General features: G+C 41.1%; 1 protein-coding gene and 1 long non-coding RNA gene across 5 annotated transcripts in view; one reads left to right on the top strand and one right to left on the bottom strand.

Annotated features, from left to right (window-relative positions):
• Window positions 1-2,952: 2,952 nt before the first annotated feature.
• Window positions 2,953-14,905, bottom strand: SC5D (sterol-C5-desaturase). 4 transcript variants are annotated; one of them, XM_061440619.1, is made up of 5 exons: window positions 14,822-14,905; window positions 8,553-8,769; window positions 7,656-7,788; window positions 5,448-5,548; window positions 2,953-5,115 (listed from the first exon to the last, which is right to left on the bottom strand). In XM_061440619.1, exons 2-5 carry the CDS (start codon window positions 8,760-8,762, stop codon window positions 4,660-4,662), a joined length of 900 nt encoding a protein of 299 aa, XP_061296603.1. In that variant the 5' UTR covers window positions 8,763-8,769; window positions 14,822-14,905; the 3' UTR covers window positions 2,953-4,659. The 4 variants fall into 4 exon arrangements, with proteins under 4 accessions (XP_061296603.1, XP_061296604.1, XP_061296605.1 ...); XM_061440620.1 differs by lacking the exon at window positions 14,822-14,905 and adding an exon at window positions 14,541-14,631; XM_061440621.1 differs by lacking the exon at window positions 14,822-14,905 and adding an exon at window positions 14,307-14,395.
• Window positions 14,906-14,913: 8 nt separating this feature from the next.
• LOC133261865 (uncharacterized) overlaps window positions 14,914-17,698 on the top strand; it is a 73,051-nt gene continuing 70,266 nt past the window's right edge. The window contains exon 1 of the long non-coding RNA XR_009741154.1: window positions 14,914-15,120. This is a non-coding gene — a long non-coding RNA (uncharacterized LOC133261865). The remainder of the gene's footprint in view (window positions 15,121-17,698) is intronic.

The raw sequence follows: 17,698 nt of genomic DNA, 5'->3' as shown, positions 1-17,698 counted from the left end.
ACCCGCCTCTTGAGAAACCTGTATGCAGGTCAGGAAGCAACAGTTAGAACTGGACATGGAACAACAGACTGGTTCCAAATACGAAAAGCAGTACGTCGAGTCTGTATATTGTCACCCTGCTTATTTAACTTTTATGCAGAGTACATCCTGAGAAACACTGGACTGGAAGAAACATAAGCTGGAATCAAGATTGCTGGGAGAAATATCAATAACCTCAGATATGCAGATGACACTACCCTTATGGCAGAAAGTGAAGAGGAACTAAAAAGCCTCTTGATGAAAGTGAAGAGGAGAGTGAAAAAGTTGGCTTAAAGTTCAACATTCAGAAAACGAAGATCATGGCATCCAGTCCCATCACTTCATGGGAAATAGATGGGGAAACAGTGGAAACAGTGTCAGACTTTATTTTTGGGGGCTCTAAAATCACTGCAGATGGTGACTGCAACCATGAAATTAAAAGACACTTACTCCTTGGAAGGAAAGTTATGACCAACCTAGATAGCATATTCAAAAGCAGAGACATTACTTTGCCAACAAAGGTCCATCTAGTCAAGGCTTTGGTTTTTCCAGTGGTCATGTGTGGATATGAGAGTTGGACTGTGAAGAAGGCTGGGCGCCGAAGAATTGATGCTTTTGAACTGTGGTATTGGAGAAGACTCTTGAGAGTCCCTTGGACTGCAAGGAGATCCAACCAGTCCATTCTGAAGGAGATCAACCCTGGGATTTCTTTGGAAGGAATGATGCTAAAGCTGAAACTCCAGTACTTTGGCCACCTCATGTGAAGAGTTGACTCACTGGAAAAGACTCTGATGCTGGGAGGGATTGGGGGAAGGAGGAGAAGGGGACAACAGAGGATGAGATGGCTGGATGGCGTCACTGACTGATGGACGTGAGTTTGAGTGAACTATAAGAATTGGTGATGGACAGGGAGGCCTGGCGTGCTGCAATTCATGGGGTCGCAAAGAGTCAGACATGACTGAGCAACTGAACTGAACAATGACAGATGACAGAAAGCAGTAAATGCTGATATGACTGCCACTCAAGTGTTTTGAGTCTGAAGCTAGGAAGACAAAGGAAGCTCTTTCCCCCTCAAACTGGTTTCTCCGGATTTCCCTTTGTCATGTTCTACTTAGCAACCTCATAGCCTCAAACTTCTCCTCACTGAATTTATCCCAAATCTTTGTTCTAATTTGTCTCCCTATCTCCGTCTTCTCAGGCATTCTCTGTTGAAATAATCTGCCTGCACTGGAAACTCTGCGTGTCCAAAGCAGAACTCATAATTCGCTGCCAGTCTATCGTTGCCTTTTTGAAGATGAGAGAGGAAAAGAAAACACACACACAATACAGGGCAGTGAGGAAAAGGGAAATGACGGCATTCAGAGACGAGGAGGCAAGGACAGTGACTCGGTATGTCTTCAGGTTTTGCAATGTGCTCTATACTGTCTCCATCTATTTCCCAGTTCCTACCATAAAAGGGGGAAATGTGATCCTTTAAAAAAAAAAAAAACTTCACTTATTCATTCATTTGGCTGCACCCAGGCTTAGTTGTGATATGCAGGATATTTGATTGGGGCATGTAGGCTCTAGTTCCCTGAGAGGGATTGAAATCTGTGTCCCCTGCACTGGGATTGTGGAGTCTAAGCCACTGGACCGCCAAGGAAGTCTGTTGATTTTCTATCTTATAACCACAAAAAGTTTCCAAGGCAAGTCTCTCACTTAATATTCATGTGGGAAGGAATTTAAATTCTCACGTCCATGAGCAACATCTGAACTCCTCTAAAGTCTTTCACTTGATATTGCTGTGGGAAGGAATTTAGATCCTCCCTTCCATGAGCAATTTCTGAACACCTCTAAAGGAAAACAGCATGATGTGGTGACTGTGCACAAAAAACAGTGTTTGTATTACTTAACATAACACTGCTTAATGAGATTAGAACTTGAGAGAGGAGGCAGGGCAGAGACTAGTTTACTACTAAGATCTTTGCGGAAACTTCCCTCATAAATTATATTCTTTCTTTTCTATTAGGTATACAGTATTAAGAATCGAGAGGAAACTTTAACACTCATAATTGAAGTTACGGAATTAAGAGCACTAAGACATCCAGTGAATGGATAATCTGAAATAATTTTGAGCTCATTCATCCCCTCAATACCTTTATTGGGATCCTCAAAAAGAGGAAAATAAATCACATGGGCATGGCAAAATGGCTAGCTGGTCAACAACTGGCGACCCTGTCCTCCCAGGGACACAGCTGGACACATTTCCCAGAATCCTTTCCAGTTAGATGGGCCACATGATTAAGTTTTATCCAAAGCAACATGGGCACTCTACCCTTTTCCCCTGCTGGCTCCTTCAACAGAGAAGACTTTGTAAACCAGGAGAATAGCAGAGCCCAGAGACGGAAGGAGCCTGGGTCTCAGGTAACTGTGGAAATCTGTTCACCAACCAGAAACACCCATGCTGGACTTTACATGAGAAGAGAAATAACCTCAGGAAAGTTACCAGCCGGGTTCCAGTGTCCTTACATCAAGGACTTTTACCTGATTAAGAATAAAAGTTCAATAAATATTAGCTTTCATCATTTGGGGAAACAAAGTTTACTTCTTAATTCCTTTTTTTCCCTCAGGCAGAGAGGAAAACAGGGAGCATGGGGATTAGTGAAAAGCATTTAGATGCACTGACCAGTTACAAAATACGAAATGGTATACTGGGATGCTTAAGCAACACCGTGACAATAACTTAAACAGAAAGGGAAAAAAACCAAACATTTTCTTCTGGATCCAAAGCATTAAATTTTATGACTGGTGTCTTGCTAAAAGAATCTAATAAAAGACATGAAATATAAAAAGAAAGTGGCACTCCCTTCTCTCTTTCTCCCCTTGATAGCAAGCATTTGGAGATATTCTAGAAGTTCTGACAATCCACATCACTTCTGAAGTTTCACATTGATATAAAATTTGTACAAAGAGTATTTTATTCTTATATAATATTTAACTGATACACTTTAATAACAGTCATAATCAACTTTTATTGTTTACATAAATAGATTACACAATACCTTTGCAAACCATGTTTTCCCAATATACTTATATTACAACACATGACATTTCTTAATGAAAGTTATCTGTTACTTTTCACAGAGGGAGTGGGAAGAAGTAAAGAAACAGGAGGGTGTTGAAATAAGATTTCTAAACTAATCTTCAGTGAAAGGCCTAAACCATTTGGCAATTATTTCCTTTTATAGAAATCACAGGATTGTAAGTTTGAAACATATCAAAAGTGCAGTGCATCAATTTAATTAAAAACACCAGTAGCGTTAAATGTATTACCTGGGCATCAAATTTCCCTTTCTACATATATTCAGAGTCACATCACTTTACATCTATTAAATAACAATTGAAAACAATAAACATCAAAATTTTTAATCCCGGATCTGGATTAAATCATGGCAGTACTAAAGTTTTCTAAAATTCCAATGTATCTGTTCATCAGTAAAATGTAACAGTTGACGATGTCACCAGAGTAAGTTTTCTATGTTTGGAAAGACAATAATAACCTGCTATTAATCAGGTTACTGAGCTGATAATACATTATGATTTTTTTTCAAACCTATGTTTCTACTTAACAAAGCACAAGTTATCATACAAACACAGTAAGTCCCCTACACACGAACCTTCACGTTTCTAACCTTCAAAGATGAGGACATGCGCTCGCGTGTCCAATCACGTAGGTTCACATGTCTAGTGTACGCTGTCACACGCGTGCATCCTGTACACGTGGCTGTGCTTTTGTGCACTTTACTGTACAGTGCTGCAGAGTACAGTGTGTTTATTTCAAGCCCAGGATGTCTGAAGCAAACATAAAGCAGTGGTGATGCAGCTGGTATCCCCTATTGCTGATGGTCTGAAGCTCCTCCATCTCCCACCTCCTTGAGTTAGTAACTCTCCTCGCCTGTTCACTCGATGACAGCCCATGTGCCATCTGCTATACTATACTACTGTACTTTTCAAGGTACTGTACTGTACGAGTAAAGATGTTTATTTTTTGTGTTTACATATTATTTGCGTGAAAAGACTTATAAATCTATTACAGAACAGTACTATTTAGCCAATTGTGCTGGTTGGGTAGATGAACTAACTTTGTTGGACTTATAAACAAATTTGACTGACGAACTTGGCTCTCAGAACGGAACTTGTTTTTACATAGGGAACTTACTGTACCAAATACTTAATCATTCCTGATACGAGGAATCATCTTCATATTAGTACTTCTTTGTTATGCCGTTTAGTCTTGATATCATTAAGCACAATGAATTTTACTTTAATGAATATGCACAAATTAAGGCAAAAGGACATAGCCCAGTCCCCTCAATAATCTATCCTCTATCTTTAAAAAACTGCTGTTGAGGCTATACAAATTACAGATCTCCTGGCTAGAAAGACACAACTTGTCCCTTAGAGCAACATCCAGTATTTGGAGCACGAGGTTAAAATCGTGGTACACTTGGCATGTTCCCTTGATCTACCATTATGAGCATTCCTCAGCTATACCCACAATACTGATTTTTCAAATGATACTGTTCACTTGCTATGCCTCCTCATGGTAACGTATGTAATTATTTTTCCTTGATTAAAAATTTTTAATAATTGGGAAATAATCTACTCAGTCTTTGTACACTCTCCATTGAATAATTTTTCATTTTTATAACCATTTCCTCCATGGCTATTGTGCTTTTCTTCTGCCATTTTCTTCACATAATTAAGAGGTCCATTCCCCTCAAAGGAGGAGGGATTTCTGAATGAGCCTCCAATTCTATCCCACAAGGTGAAATACTGTCCATAATTATAGTCAAAGAGCATATGGTGGTCTGTGTGATGAGCCGAGCCATTAATAAAAGGCTTTAAGAGCTGGGGAACACGAAAATCACCATCATGAATGGAAATTGTCCAGATATTGACCAAGATGTACAAACTTAAATAAACTACCTTGTGTAACGGGAAGATAAAAGGGTATATGTGGTAAGGCAGACTCTGAAGGAAGCCGTCCAGAGGATGAAAAGCGTGACTCGCAAATGGAGTTGGGATCTTCCAGATGTGATGAGGTTTGTGTAAGCGCTATAGAAGAAAAGACCATGTTAATGCCACAGACTTTACCCAGTGCAACATTCTACTTAGCTTTTCATGCTCATGGTGTGGGAAATGACCTATCTGAAAAAATCCTGTTGAATTTAGCAAATTACTTTAGAAAATCCCCAAGACAGTAAGATTTTTAGCATAGCCCTTGCAGATTCATAAAGAAGGATACAAACAAAATGTACCTGGTACCTATCATGACTAAGGCTACTTAGGTATTTAATAAGTTAGAGGAAATTCTTAAAAACGAGACAGGATTTATAGTTATCCACTGTATTTTCCCTCTTCCTCTACAAATGAGTCAAGCTTATTACCTTATATACAAGTTTATGATGAAGGCCTCTGTGAATCCAGTAGATCAGCATGTCAGTGAAGAAAAGAAAAGACAAGACACTAGCAACGAGTTGAAACCAGCCTACAAGAGACAAAAGGATATGGCAGAATCAAGATTCAGCTCCTAGGATCAGTTTACTTTCTCCCCCGCTTAATATATATTTTAACTTTGTATTGGGTTATAGACAATGAACAAGGCTGTGATAGTTTCAGGTGAGCAGTGAAGGGACTCAGCCATATATACACATGTATCCATTCTTCTCTAAACTCCCCTCCCATCCAGGCTGCCACATAACACTGAACAGAGTTCCCTGTGCTAGACAGTAGGTCCTTGTTGGTTATCCATTTTAAATATAGCAGTGTGTACATGTTGATCCCAAACTGCCTAACTATCTGTCCTTCCCCCCAGCAACCATAAGTTCGTTCAGAGGTTACTTTTGACAGGTCCGTTTAAGGAGACAAAACAGGATACTAGACCCAAACACTGCCAACTATCTGCTTTGTTAATTCAATACATCACAACCTCCATTTCCCTTGACTCTGGGATCTGTTCATTTTCCTCTCATAAAAACTTGAAGTGTCCTACATAAAATATTTCTTAATTAAACTATGAAGATACTTACGAAACAGAAAGAGTATACTCCTATGGTATCTTTATTAAATGCTGGAGAATAATGTTATTTGTTTTTCCTTTCATATTAATCTTCATAACACACATCTTTACATATTTTACCTCCTCTGCTTAGAATTTTATTTTCCACGAACTACCTTAAGCCATGGTATTATGAACATTTACTCTGTAACCCAACTCCTTCTGACCTTTCCAATCTCATCTACTCATGTACTAACCAGCCTGGTTCACTTAGCATCCTCCCAACATCTTCAGAGTCCTGCCTCTGTATCTTTACTCAAACCTCTCTCCTTTTACTTTGATTCATAACTCAGCCCACCTTCCAAGGCTGAGCCAATTTAGCACCCTGGAGTGTGACTTTTGTTCCCTCCTTTGAAAACTAAACTTTTACTAGGAGAGCAGGGGTGCTGATGCCAGGAAGCTTGGATTACAGTCCCAGATCCACCCCTTAGTTGTCAAGTGAGCTCAGCGAGTTACTGAAACTCTTCTGTACACTTAATTTACTCACCTTTAAAGGAGCATATAGTAGTACCTACCTCATAGGATTAATGTAGAATAAGATGGAGTGATGATGTGAAAAGCTTAGAACTAAAGCTGGTACATATGAAGAACAAATTTTAACTCTGTATTATTCTTACTTTCTAATACTAGATACTAGAAATGTACCTTGATGAAGTAATTCCAGAATTTCACAAAACTTTTAGTCACTGTAACACTGTTTATAATAGAAAAACAGGAAACAATCTAAAGATCTAAAAGTATGGATCATTTAAATAAAGTTTATTTAAATGGATATTTATGCAATGTAATTCTAAAACTAATTGGCATGAAAATATGGGCATAAACATTGGCAAGAAAAAAAAAAAATCAGAGTCCAAACCAGCATGCATAGCAAGGGTTTCAATTTTGTGATATAAATAATGATGGATTTTTTAAAAAAATAAGTGATGATGGATTTTTTTTTTTAATTTGTCTTCTGATTTTTTTATAAGGATCGATCACTTGAGATTTATCTTTTTTGGGGGGCAATTCTTGAATTCAATATAGGTAATAGGAAACAAATTCAAGGCTCTAGCTCTAATGATGCCAATCTTCTCCTGGGCACAATCTCATCTACAAGAAAGACTTTAAAGTTGAGATGAAATTAAAGAAATGCACATATGTGGCAGGACATGAACGAATTAAAGTAGAATACTAAAAACAAACTGGGCTTCCCAGGTGGCACTAATGGGAACCTGCCTGCCAATGCAGGAAATGTAAGAGACATGGGTTAGATCCCTGGGTTGGGAAGATCCCCTGGAGGAGGCCATAGCAATCCACTCCAGTATTCTTGCCTGGAGAAACCCATGGACAGAGAAGCCTGGTGGGCTACAGCCGATATGGTCGCAAAGAATCAGACACGACTGAAGCAACTAAGCATGCACACATAAAAACAAACTGAAGAATTTTTAATTATTTTGAAGAAAAGAAGGGGCAGATTTGACTCTTTCAAGAAACCCATCTGTGCCTGAAGTTTACACTATATACGGAAACTCTCACACCATATATGGAAACTCACCATATGGAAACTCTCCTAAGCCGTCATAGAGTCTGCTGTAACCTCTCACCTCTAGCAGGAACAGTAAAACCGTGGGGATGCTCATCCATGGCATTGACTGGACAGAATGCGTAATCTCTCGAGAGACTTGATTCTGAAAATGAAGTTTCCAATACTTACAAAGCACAGAATCCATGTTAAACAAAACTAGCACACAATTGTTCCAGATTGGATTTTGAACGTCTCTTTTATATGAAGGCACTTACCTCCAAACCGCTTCTACTAAAATATTACTGTTTGGGCAGGGGTGTGTAAAAAAAAACATTCCTTTTGTAGGAAGCAAATGCAACAAATATTTTAAATTCTAAAACTTCTTTTCCCCTTCTTACAAAATCTCTATTCCAAATTTCTATTTAAAGAATAATAATTTATTTCATAATTAACTTCCATCCCCAACCCTTTCTACAGTTTCCCCCCCACTCTTTGCGGTGACTGACAAATACAAGTAACTGGAACAGAAAAGTCACTAAACAGGTCTATATCTGCTGAGTTTGGATTATCTAGTCAAAAACTATATACGTAGTAAAAGCATATTTCAGCTTGTGAAAGTTTAATATTAAAACAATTATACAAATGTATACATTTATTTACTCATCACTATTAGCAAAGAAATTCTTGTCTATGTGTCTAGCAAGACCAGGCTTCCAGTTAAAAAAAAAAAGGTACAGTCTATTTATATGTTTAAATTAAGGAAAGGAGAAAGAGGACTAGTTCTTCCAAAAATATCCCATTTGGAGCTGGTTTTAGAAACTCTAAATGTTATAACCAGTTTAATCTGAAAATCTCACAAATATTGATACATCACATTGCTATTTTTACTGTAATAGTAATTAAACAAGAGATAAGAAAACCACCTACCTTTAAAAATTGTGGGTGTTTCATTAATAAATGATCATAGACAAAATAATAACTCAGTGTTGCAAAGAAGAAATACAGTATAAAAGCACCGAGATTTGTTACAATCAGGAGAGTGACAGCTTGTCGGAAGATGTTGTCCTCTGGCCATGTGGCTGGATATATGTACGGTGTAAAAAAATAATAATCTGCAATACTGAGTACAAGATCCATCTTAGCCCTAAAGGATAAACAGGTAACAACAATTACTTCCCCATGTCGACATTTCTCAAAGCAAAACTTTTTCAGAACAACTATATATGAGGTTCCTGCCTTCGTAAGCATATGAAGTACGAGTCTGCTGCTACTACAACCCTGCAAATGCCATCATTAGAGCCAGAAGGGGTCTTCAATGTCATCTCTGGACTAGGGCCCAGTCTCTTCATTTTATACGTGGGGACTCCAAAGCTCAGTAGAGAAACAGGCCCACAAAACTTCTTCTCCAAGGCCAGGCTGATGGCTGGCTGGTGTTAAGCCCAGATCTAATTGCATCTGAGTGTTTGCTTCACTATATCCTCTTGCCAGACAGGGTTAGGGTTAGCATGCAAATAGTAAAGGTATTTAGGTAAATGGCTTTCTCGTTCCGCCACAAGTGTCAGCGGCATCTTTCTCCTAAAAGGATTCAGATTTCAGAGACTTTTGCTTCAGTGCTGAGACTTCAGGTCAATTCCCTAAAAGGGGTCTATGTTGTGACCACAAGCGTAAAAGTCAGAGACTATTTTCGTGACTGACCGGAACTCTCACTGATGGAACAAAAGATGTATTCTTGACACTGAAAACTAGAATACATTTATTCCCCCCACCCCCGCTGCCGGCTTCCCAGCACTCAGGGGTTGGCAAACTGTGGTCCCACAGGGCCTGAATCCAGTGCCTGTTTCTGTAAAGAAGCTTTGTTGAAACACAGCTATGTCCACATGTGTCTATTATATTGTCTGTAGCTGCTCCTCTATACTACAAAGTCAAGGTTGAGTCACTGTAACAGACACAGCATGGCTCACAAATGTTTATTATCTAGCCCTCTGAAAGGAAAGTATGCCAGCTCCAGTTCCAGATGCTTAAACTTTGAAAAACTTAAGTTGAGTCTACATTCATGATCCTGCATATACTATTAGCAGGATAATTCACAGTCAGCTTTTGTGGGCTGATCAGTGACTCCGTCACTGACAATCTATTTTCTCATTCTTCACTGCACTGTTGGTAGTGAGAAATGTGCCCAGTATTCTAAACAGCCCTCATCTATAACTAAAACTTTTGAACAACAGCAACAATAAGAAAAACAAGTCCGAAAACTGTCATTGAGTTTCCAGTCTCTTAAAATCAAATTCTAGAAGTTCTTTATTTATTAGGGCATTTAGCCCCTTGTTTGTGATATGAGTTGTAAGCATTTTTTCTCACATTGACATGGAAGAAAATTTATAATCAATTGACATTTATCCTTCATCATATATTGTTAATTCACTCAAACTACACCAGATGATGAGCATACAAACATTAAAAAGATTCAGTCTAAATCCATCTTCAAAATAAGGCAGCTATAGGAAGGAATAGTTCTATCGATTCAAGTGCTACAATAAAGGTTGTTGTTTAGTTGCTAAGTTGTGTCCCACTCCTTCGGGACCCCATGGACTGCAGCCTGCAGCTCCTCTGTCCATTGGATTTCCCAGGCAAGAATACTGGAGTGGGTTGCCATTTCCTTCTCCAGGGGATCTTCCCAACCCAGGGACTGAACCTGCATATCCTGCATTGGGAGGTGGATTCTTTACCACAGGGCTACCCAGAAGCCCTACAAAAAAGGTACATATATGCAAACTGTACAAAATTAGAAAAGACAACAGAACTATCTCCTCTTACAACAGAAGGCTGTACAGTGAAGTACTTTGATTTGGGCTTTGAAGGACATTACCAGGGAAAAAAAGGGTGGGGGGGATAATTATTTCAACAACTGCAAAGGCATGGAAAGGCCATGGTACATTCACAGCTCATGGGACGTGGCAAGGTGGATGCTTAAGAGCGTGACAAGGGTGAAGCAGAGGGGAAAAAACGGTGGAAGATGAACCTGGTAAAAGGAAACTGGTATCAGACTGCTTTTACTATTGGATCTGGTGCCCCGCTAAGGAATTTGAACTTTCCCTCACACATGACGGAGGAGACACAAAAGACTTTTGATGAGGAAAGAGGTATAAACAGACCCATATTTTAGAAAAACTGTTGCGTTAGGAATGTGTTGTACTGATGAGATGCAGGGAGACTGGCTGCTCCTAACTAGTGTGGTACACTAACCTAGGGAGGATGATTGCCTGACCTCAGACAACAGTTGTGAGAATAGACATATTCATCAGAGACTTAGAAGTACAATGCAAACTATTATACAGAAAGAATAAACAACAAGTCCTACTATATAGCACAGGGAACATATTCAATATCCTGTTATAAACCATAATGGAGAAAAATATGAAAACCTATCATCAGAAACTAATAAAATTTTGTAAATCAACTATACATCAGTTAAAAAAAATCTAGGATGATTGTGAGATTTTTACCTTGCCTGAATGGATGATGATGTTATCCAAATAGGGAATATTGTGGAGCTAGCATATTTGGGTGCAACAGGAACTTTTGGGGTATGAGGAATGATGGGTTCAGTTTGGATCTCAAGTCTAATTGCTGTGGCTCATCTGGACTCCTGGATAAAAGCAGTAGACTACACGCAAACATGAATCTGAAGATCAAAAGGAGCCTAGTTGCTGAAGCCATAAATTAGGACAGAGTCAAGTACATTAAGTAATATCCGAAACAAACATTTAAGAAGAACCTAACAACTGAAAAGAATATTGCTATACCACTGAAGGCTAGTTCCCTGGTGGCTCAGACGATAAAGAAACTGCCTGCAATGCAGGAGACCTGGGTTCGATCTGGGCTGGGAACATCACCTGGAGAAGGAAATACCAGAAATACCAGAAGTAAATACCAGAAATACTGGTGTGGAGAATACCATGCCAGTATTCTTGCCTGGAGCACCCTATGGACAGAGGAGCCCGGCAGGCTAGGTCCATAGGGTTGCACAGAGTCGGACATGACTAAAGCAAATTAGCATACACACACACACGCATTTTAAAGGTTGGCCTGAGTTGGTGAACCAGTATTGCATATTACCTATAATGCCAAACAGCCATAATTCCATATATAGTAAGTCCCCTACATAGGAATAAGTTCTGTTCCTAAGTCCAACAAAGTCAGCCCAAGTATCCAGTAACACAATTGGCTACATGGTACTGTTCTGTAATAGGTTTATAATGCTTTTCACAGAAAGAATACACAAAAAACAAACAAAAAATAAAACATTTTAAATTTTACCATACAATACCTTGAAAGGCACAGTAGTACAGTACAATAGCTGGCATACAGACAGGGGCTGGCATCGAGTGAACAGGCAAGAAGCCTTACTGACGAGAGGAAGGGACAGCAGGGGAGAGGAGGAGGGAGAGGGAAGAGCTGAAGGACTGTCAGCAACAGGAGACAGAGGCGAGGCTGCAATTTCACTGACACTGGCGGAATGGACGTTCACACCTTTGAAAGTTCAAAATTTGAAGGTTCTTATGTAGAGGACTTAGTATAGTATCTGGAACAGTATCATGTAGCCAAAAATAACTCAAACATTAACCATGAGCGTTCTTTGTTTTTTATTTAACTTTTAATATCCAATGTAAGTAAAAACTTTAATAAGCTCTCAGTCCCTACCTATGAAAAAAAGCTCTTAACTGAAGACCATGCGAGTTGTATTGATTTGAGTATTCCCTGTATGTAACTGCTGTGATAGTAAACCAGTGCCTAGAGGGAAGGAGGAAATGTACCTCAGACCATCTGGAGGCAGCTGAGATACTGTGAGATGAAACCTGTTTTAAAGTGTTTCCAGAATGTGTGGGTTGTAGTAAATAGGTACTCACAAATATATTGCTGTAATTTCTGACAAGCAGTACGTTAAGGCTGTAAATTGTCACCCTGTTTATTTAACTTCTATGCAGAGTACATCATGAGAAATGCTGGGCTGGAGGAAGCACAAGCCAGAATCAAGATTGCCGGGAGAAATATCAATAACCTCAGATATGCAGATGACACCACCCTTATGGCAGAAAGTGAAGAAGAACTAAAGAGCCTCTTGATGAAAGTGAAAGAGGAGAGTGAAAAAGTTGGCTTAAAGCTCAACATTCAGAAAACTAAGATCATGGCATCCAGTCCTATCACTTCATGGCAAATAGATGGGGAAACAGTGTAAAGAGTGGCTGATTTTATTTTTTGGGGCTCCAAAATGATTGCAGATGGTGATCGCAGCCATGAAATTAAAAGATGCTTCCTCCCTGGAAGAAAGTTATGACCAACCTAGACAGCATATTGAAAAGCAGAGACATTACTTTGTCGACAAAGGTCCGTCTAGTCAAGGCTATGGTTTTTCCAGTGGTCATGTATGGATGTGAGACTTGGACTATAAAGAAAGCTGAGCGCTGAAGAATTGATGCTTTTGAACTGTGGTGTTGGAGAAGACTCTTGAGAGCCCTTGGACTGCAAGGAGATCCGACCAGTCCATCCTAAAGGAAATCAGTCCTGGGTGTACACTGGTAGGACTGATGTTGAAGCTGAAACTCCAGTACTTCGGCCACCTGATGCAAAGAGCTGACTCATTTGAAAAGACCCTGATGCTGGGAAAGATTGAGGGCAAGAGGAGAAGGGGATGACAGAGGATGAGATAGTTGGATGGCATCACCGACTCAGTGGACATGGGTTTGGGTGGACTCCGGGAGTTGGTGATGGACAGGGAGGCCTGGCGTGCTGTGGTTCATGGGGTCGCAAAGAGTCAGACACAACTGAGCGACTGAACTGAGCTGAACAAAAAAAGTTTGAAATCACTAACAATTATGATCTCAAAACTGCAATTCAATTTTCAAGTTTATATTCAAACCCACATCTATGAAATGGAGAAAGCATATCTAGGTTAAGTTACAGAACTGTTCTAAGATTTAGAGATGAAGTATAGAGTGTGGCATTATCTAACATGTGGAACCTCCTCAACAAACAGGAGCTATTATTACTACTGTTACAGGAAGCACAGCTGAGTCAAAATTACTCTAACCTAAGGCAGAAAAAAGTGTTATTTGATTTAAAAAATTGCTCATTTCTAATATCAACATTTACTATATATGAGGTACTGTAAATAGTAACTCATTTAACCCTTTCAAGATACACCCTAAAAGTTAGGTACTAGCATTACCCCAGAGTCGGACACGACTGAAGTGACTTAGCATAGCACAGCATTATCCTTATATGAAATCTGGACACAAAATTCCCAGAGTGATCAAGTAAACAAATCCTGGGGCTGGGATTCAATCACCCTCAGGCTGGTTGCAAAATCCACGGACTTTAACCAAGTTCTACTGCTTCCTCATCATTATCTCTTCTGCTCCTTAAATTTTTAAATTCTCAGTGAACTTACAAGCTCACATACTTTTGCATATAATTTTAAAGTGTTAATACCCCTAAAGCCAGGGTCTCTATAGCCATCTTAATTACACGACAATAACTGGGGCTTGCACAAATAATCACCAGTTCTGCAGCCTAATTCCTTTGCCTCTTGAAGGGGAAAAAAAAAAACAAAACTAAACCAACCCAAGAACACAAAGAAATTCGTCGCAAAACGCTTTACCAGCGTTCAGTGGACTAACTTGCCTTGTAATAGATTTTCGCAATAGCCAACATCAAACATTTCATTTTCTTCAGGTCCATTCTCATGTTTTGTTTCTTTCACGTCCAAGCCTCCTTGTGCCCTGAAATACGCGCTCTGGCCAGGCAGAGGCCCCTAACCTGGAGGTCTCTGGCCGAAACTCACCTCCCGCCAGCCCCCGGCCAGCGCGCGTGCCCTGCGCCCTGCACTCGCCCCATCACAGCCCCCTACCCAGCTACCTGCTCGTCCCTGCCAATGGTCAGCGCAGGAGTCCTTGAGCCAAATTTCGCAGACAGAGCCCCAGCTCCTGCCCAGGGCCTTACGTCCAGGAACCAGTCAACAAACGCCAGTGGGATGGGGGAGGAAGGGGAGGGACAGATACGCTCTCAACTTCACTTCCTGGGTCTTGCCGGAGGTGAAGTCTCTCTACCTCACTCCCCCATCCCCCCTTTCTTCCTCTCCTCACGCATCCCGCTCAGGTGTATTCGGCCTCCTTTCTCAGCCCCCATGTCATCCTTACCTAGAAAGAATCGGCCTCCCGCTGACCAGCTGCCGACTTGGTTCCTCCCGAGCCCACGCAGTTCCAGACCGTGGATCGCGGCGGTCAGCCAAGCAGCCGAAGTCCGGAAGGGCGTAGCCTAACCTCACGCTCCGGGCGGCCGGCGCCGCCAGCCAACCAGAGGCTAGCGACATAAGCTGATATGACGGCAGATCGCGCGACTTGGCTGACGGCGGCTCTCCGCGGTCAAGTGGGCGCCGCGCGCTCCGACACGCCCCTTTCGCCCCTCTCCGGCTGAAGGGAGGCGGGACCCGATTTAGGTACTAAGGTGGCAGAGCGTGGGGGTTTAGGTTGGATTTTTGTTTGTTTTTTGCTTTCTCACTGGCGCTGACGTGTGTAACGCAGTCTTGTAGGAAGCAGGTTTCAGTTCAGTTCAGTCCAGCGCTCAGTTGTGTCCGACCCCATGGTCTGCAGCACGCCAGCCTGCCCTGTCCATCACCACCTCCCGGAGCTTGTTCAAACTCATGTCCATCCAGTGGGTGATGCTATCTAACCATCTCAACCTTTGTGGTCTTCTCCTCCCGCCTTCAGTTTTCCCAGCATCAGGGTCTTTTCCAATGAGTCAGTTCTTCACATCAGGTGGCCAAAGTATTGAAATTTCAGCTTCATTATCAGTCCTTCCAATGAACATTCAGGACGGATTTCCTTTAAGATGGACTGGTTGGATCTCCGTGCAGTCCAAGGGACTCTCAGGAGTCTTCTCCAACAAAGGTATCAATTCTTCCGTGCTCAGCTTTTTTTAGAGTCCAACTCTCACATCCACGCATGACTACTGGAAAAACTAGACGGACCTTTGTTGGGAAAGTAATGTCTTTGCTTTTTAATATGCTATCTAGGTTGGTCATAGCTTTTATTCCAAGGAGCAAGCGTCTCTTAATTTCATGGTTGCAGTCACCCAAGAAAATAGTCTGTCATTGTTTCCATTGTTTCCCCATCTATTTGCCACGAAGTGATGGAACCAGATGGCATGATCTTAGTTTTCTTAATGTTGAGTTTTAAGCCAATTTCTTCACTCTCCTCTTTCATCAAGAGGCTCTTTAGTTCTTCCTCGCTTTCTGTTATAAGGGTGGTATCGTGTGCATATATGAGGTTATTGATATTTCTCCTGGCCATCTTGATTCCAGCTTATGCTTCAGTCAGCCTGGCATTTAGCATGATGTACTCTGCATATCCAAAATCACTGCAGATGGTGGCTGCAGCCATGAAATTAAAATACGCTTACTCCTTGGAAGAAAAGTTATGACCAAACTAGATAGCATATTGAAAAGCAGAGACACTACTTTGCCAACAAAGGTCCATCTAGTCAAGGCTATGGTTTTTCCAGTAGTCATGTATGGATGTGAGAGTTGGACTGTGAAGAAAGCTGAGCACTAAAGAATTGATACCTTTGTTGGAGAAGACTCCTGAGAGTCCCTTGGACTGCAAGGAGATCCAACCAGTCCATTCTGAAGGAGATCAGCCCTGGGATTTCTTTGGAGGGAATGATGCTGAAGCTGAAACTCCAATACTTTGGCCACCTCCTGCGAAGAGTTGACTCATTGGAAAAGACTGTGATGCTGGGAGGGATTGGGGGCAGGAGGAGAAGGGGACAACAGAGGATAAGATGGCTGGATGGCATCACTGACTTGGATGTGAGTCTGGGTGAACTCCGGGAGTTGGTGATGGACAGGGAAGCCTGGCGTGCTGCGATTAATGGGGTCACAAAGAGTCGGACATGACTGAGCAACTGAACTGGAACTGGACTGGACTCTGCATATAAGTTAAATAAGCAGGGTGACAATATTTAGCCTTCATGTACTCCTTTCCCAATTTGGAACCAGTCTATTGTTCCATGTCCAGTTCTAACTGTTGCTTCTTGACTTGCATACAGATTTCTCAGGAGGCAGGTAAGGTGGTCTGGTATCCCCATCTCTTTAAGAATCTTCCACAGTTTGTTGTGATCCACACAGTCAAAGGCTTTGGCGTAGTCAATAAAGCTGAAGTAGATGTTTTTCTGGAACTGTCTTGCTTTTTCAGTGAGCCAACAGATGTTGGCAATTTGATCTCTGGTTCCTCTGCCTTTTCTAAATCCAGCTTGAACATCTGGAAGTTCACAGTTCACGTACTGTTGAAGCCTGGCTTGGAGAGTTTTGAGCATTACTTTGCTAGCATGTGAGATGAGTGAATTGTGTGGTAGTTTGAACATTCATTGGCATTGCCTTTCTTTGAGGTTGGAATGAAAACTGACCTTTTCCAGTCCTGTGGCAGGTTTATAGTTGGAAAAAGTCCTTACTGTGCCTTGCTGCTGCTGCTGCTGCTGCTAAGTCATTTCAGTCATGTCCGACTCTGTGCGACCCCATAGATGGCAGCCCACCAGGCTCCCCCGTCCCTGAGATTCTCCAGGCAAGAGCACTGGAGTGGGTTGCCATTTCCTTCTCCAGTGCATGAAAGTGAAAAGTGAAAGTGAAGTCACTTAGTCATGTCCGACTCTTAGTGACCCCATGGACTGCAGCCCACCAGGCTTCTCTGTCCATGGGATTTTCCAGGCAAGAGTACTGAAGTGGGGTGCCATTGTCTTCTCTGACTGTGCTTTGAGGGAAGTAGGTAACTTACTTTGATGTGTGTGTTGGAAGCATTTTGAACTTAACAAGGGGTAAGTTGTTTGTCACTCTGCTAGCACCTGTTTCTCAATCTGGGGTATACTCTTTTCTATAAAATTAAGTGGTTTGAATCTGGCCAAACCAGTTTAGGTAGTGTTGAAATGCGAGAAATCTTTTTGTAATACAGATTAAGCAGATTTATACAAGCTAATTAATAAATCTGTAGCTCCCTAGATGTTTGCTTTTGAATGGGAATGTG

This window comes from Bos javanicus, chromosome 15 (genome assembly GCF_032452875.1).
Source record: "Bos javanicus breed banteng chromosome 15, ARS-OSU_banteng_1.0, whole genome shotgun sequence".
Taxonomy (NCBI): domain Eukaryota; kingdom Metazoa; phylum Chordata; class Mammalia; order Artiodactyla; family Bovidae; genus Bos; species Bos javanicus.
Note: the sequence above shows the minus strand (reverse complement) of the source record. Positions and strands in the feature narration are given on the sequence as shown.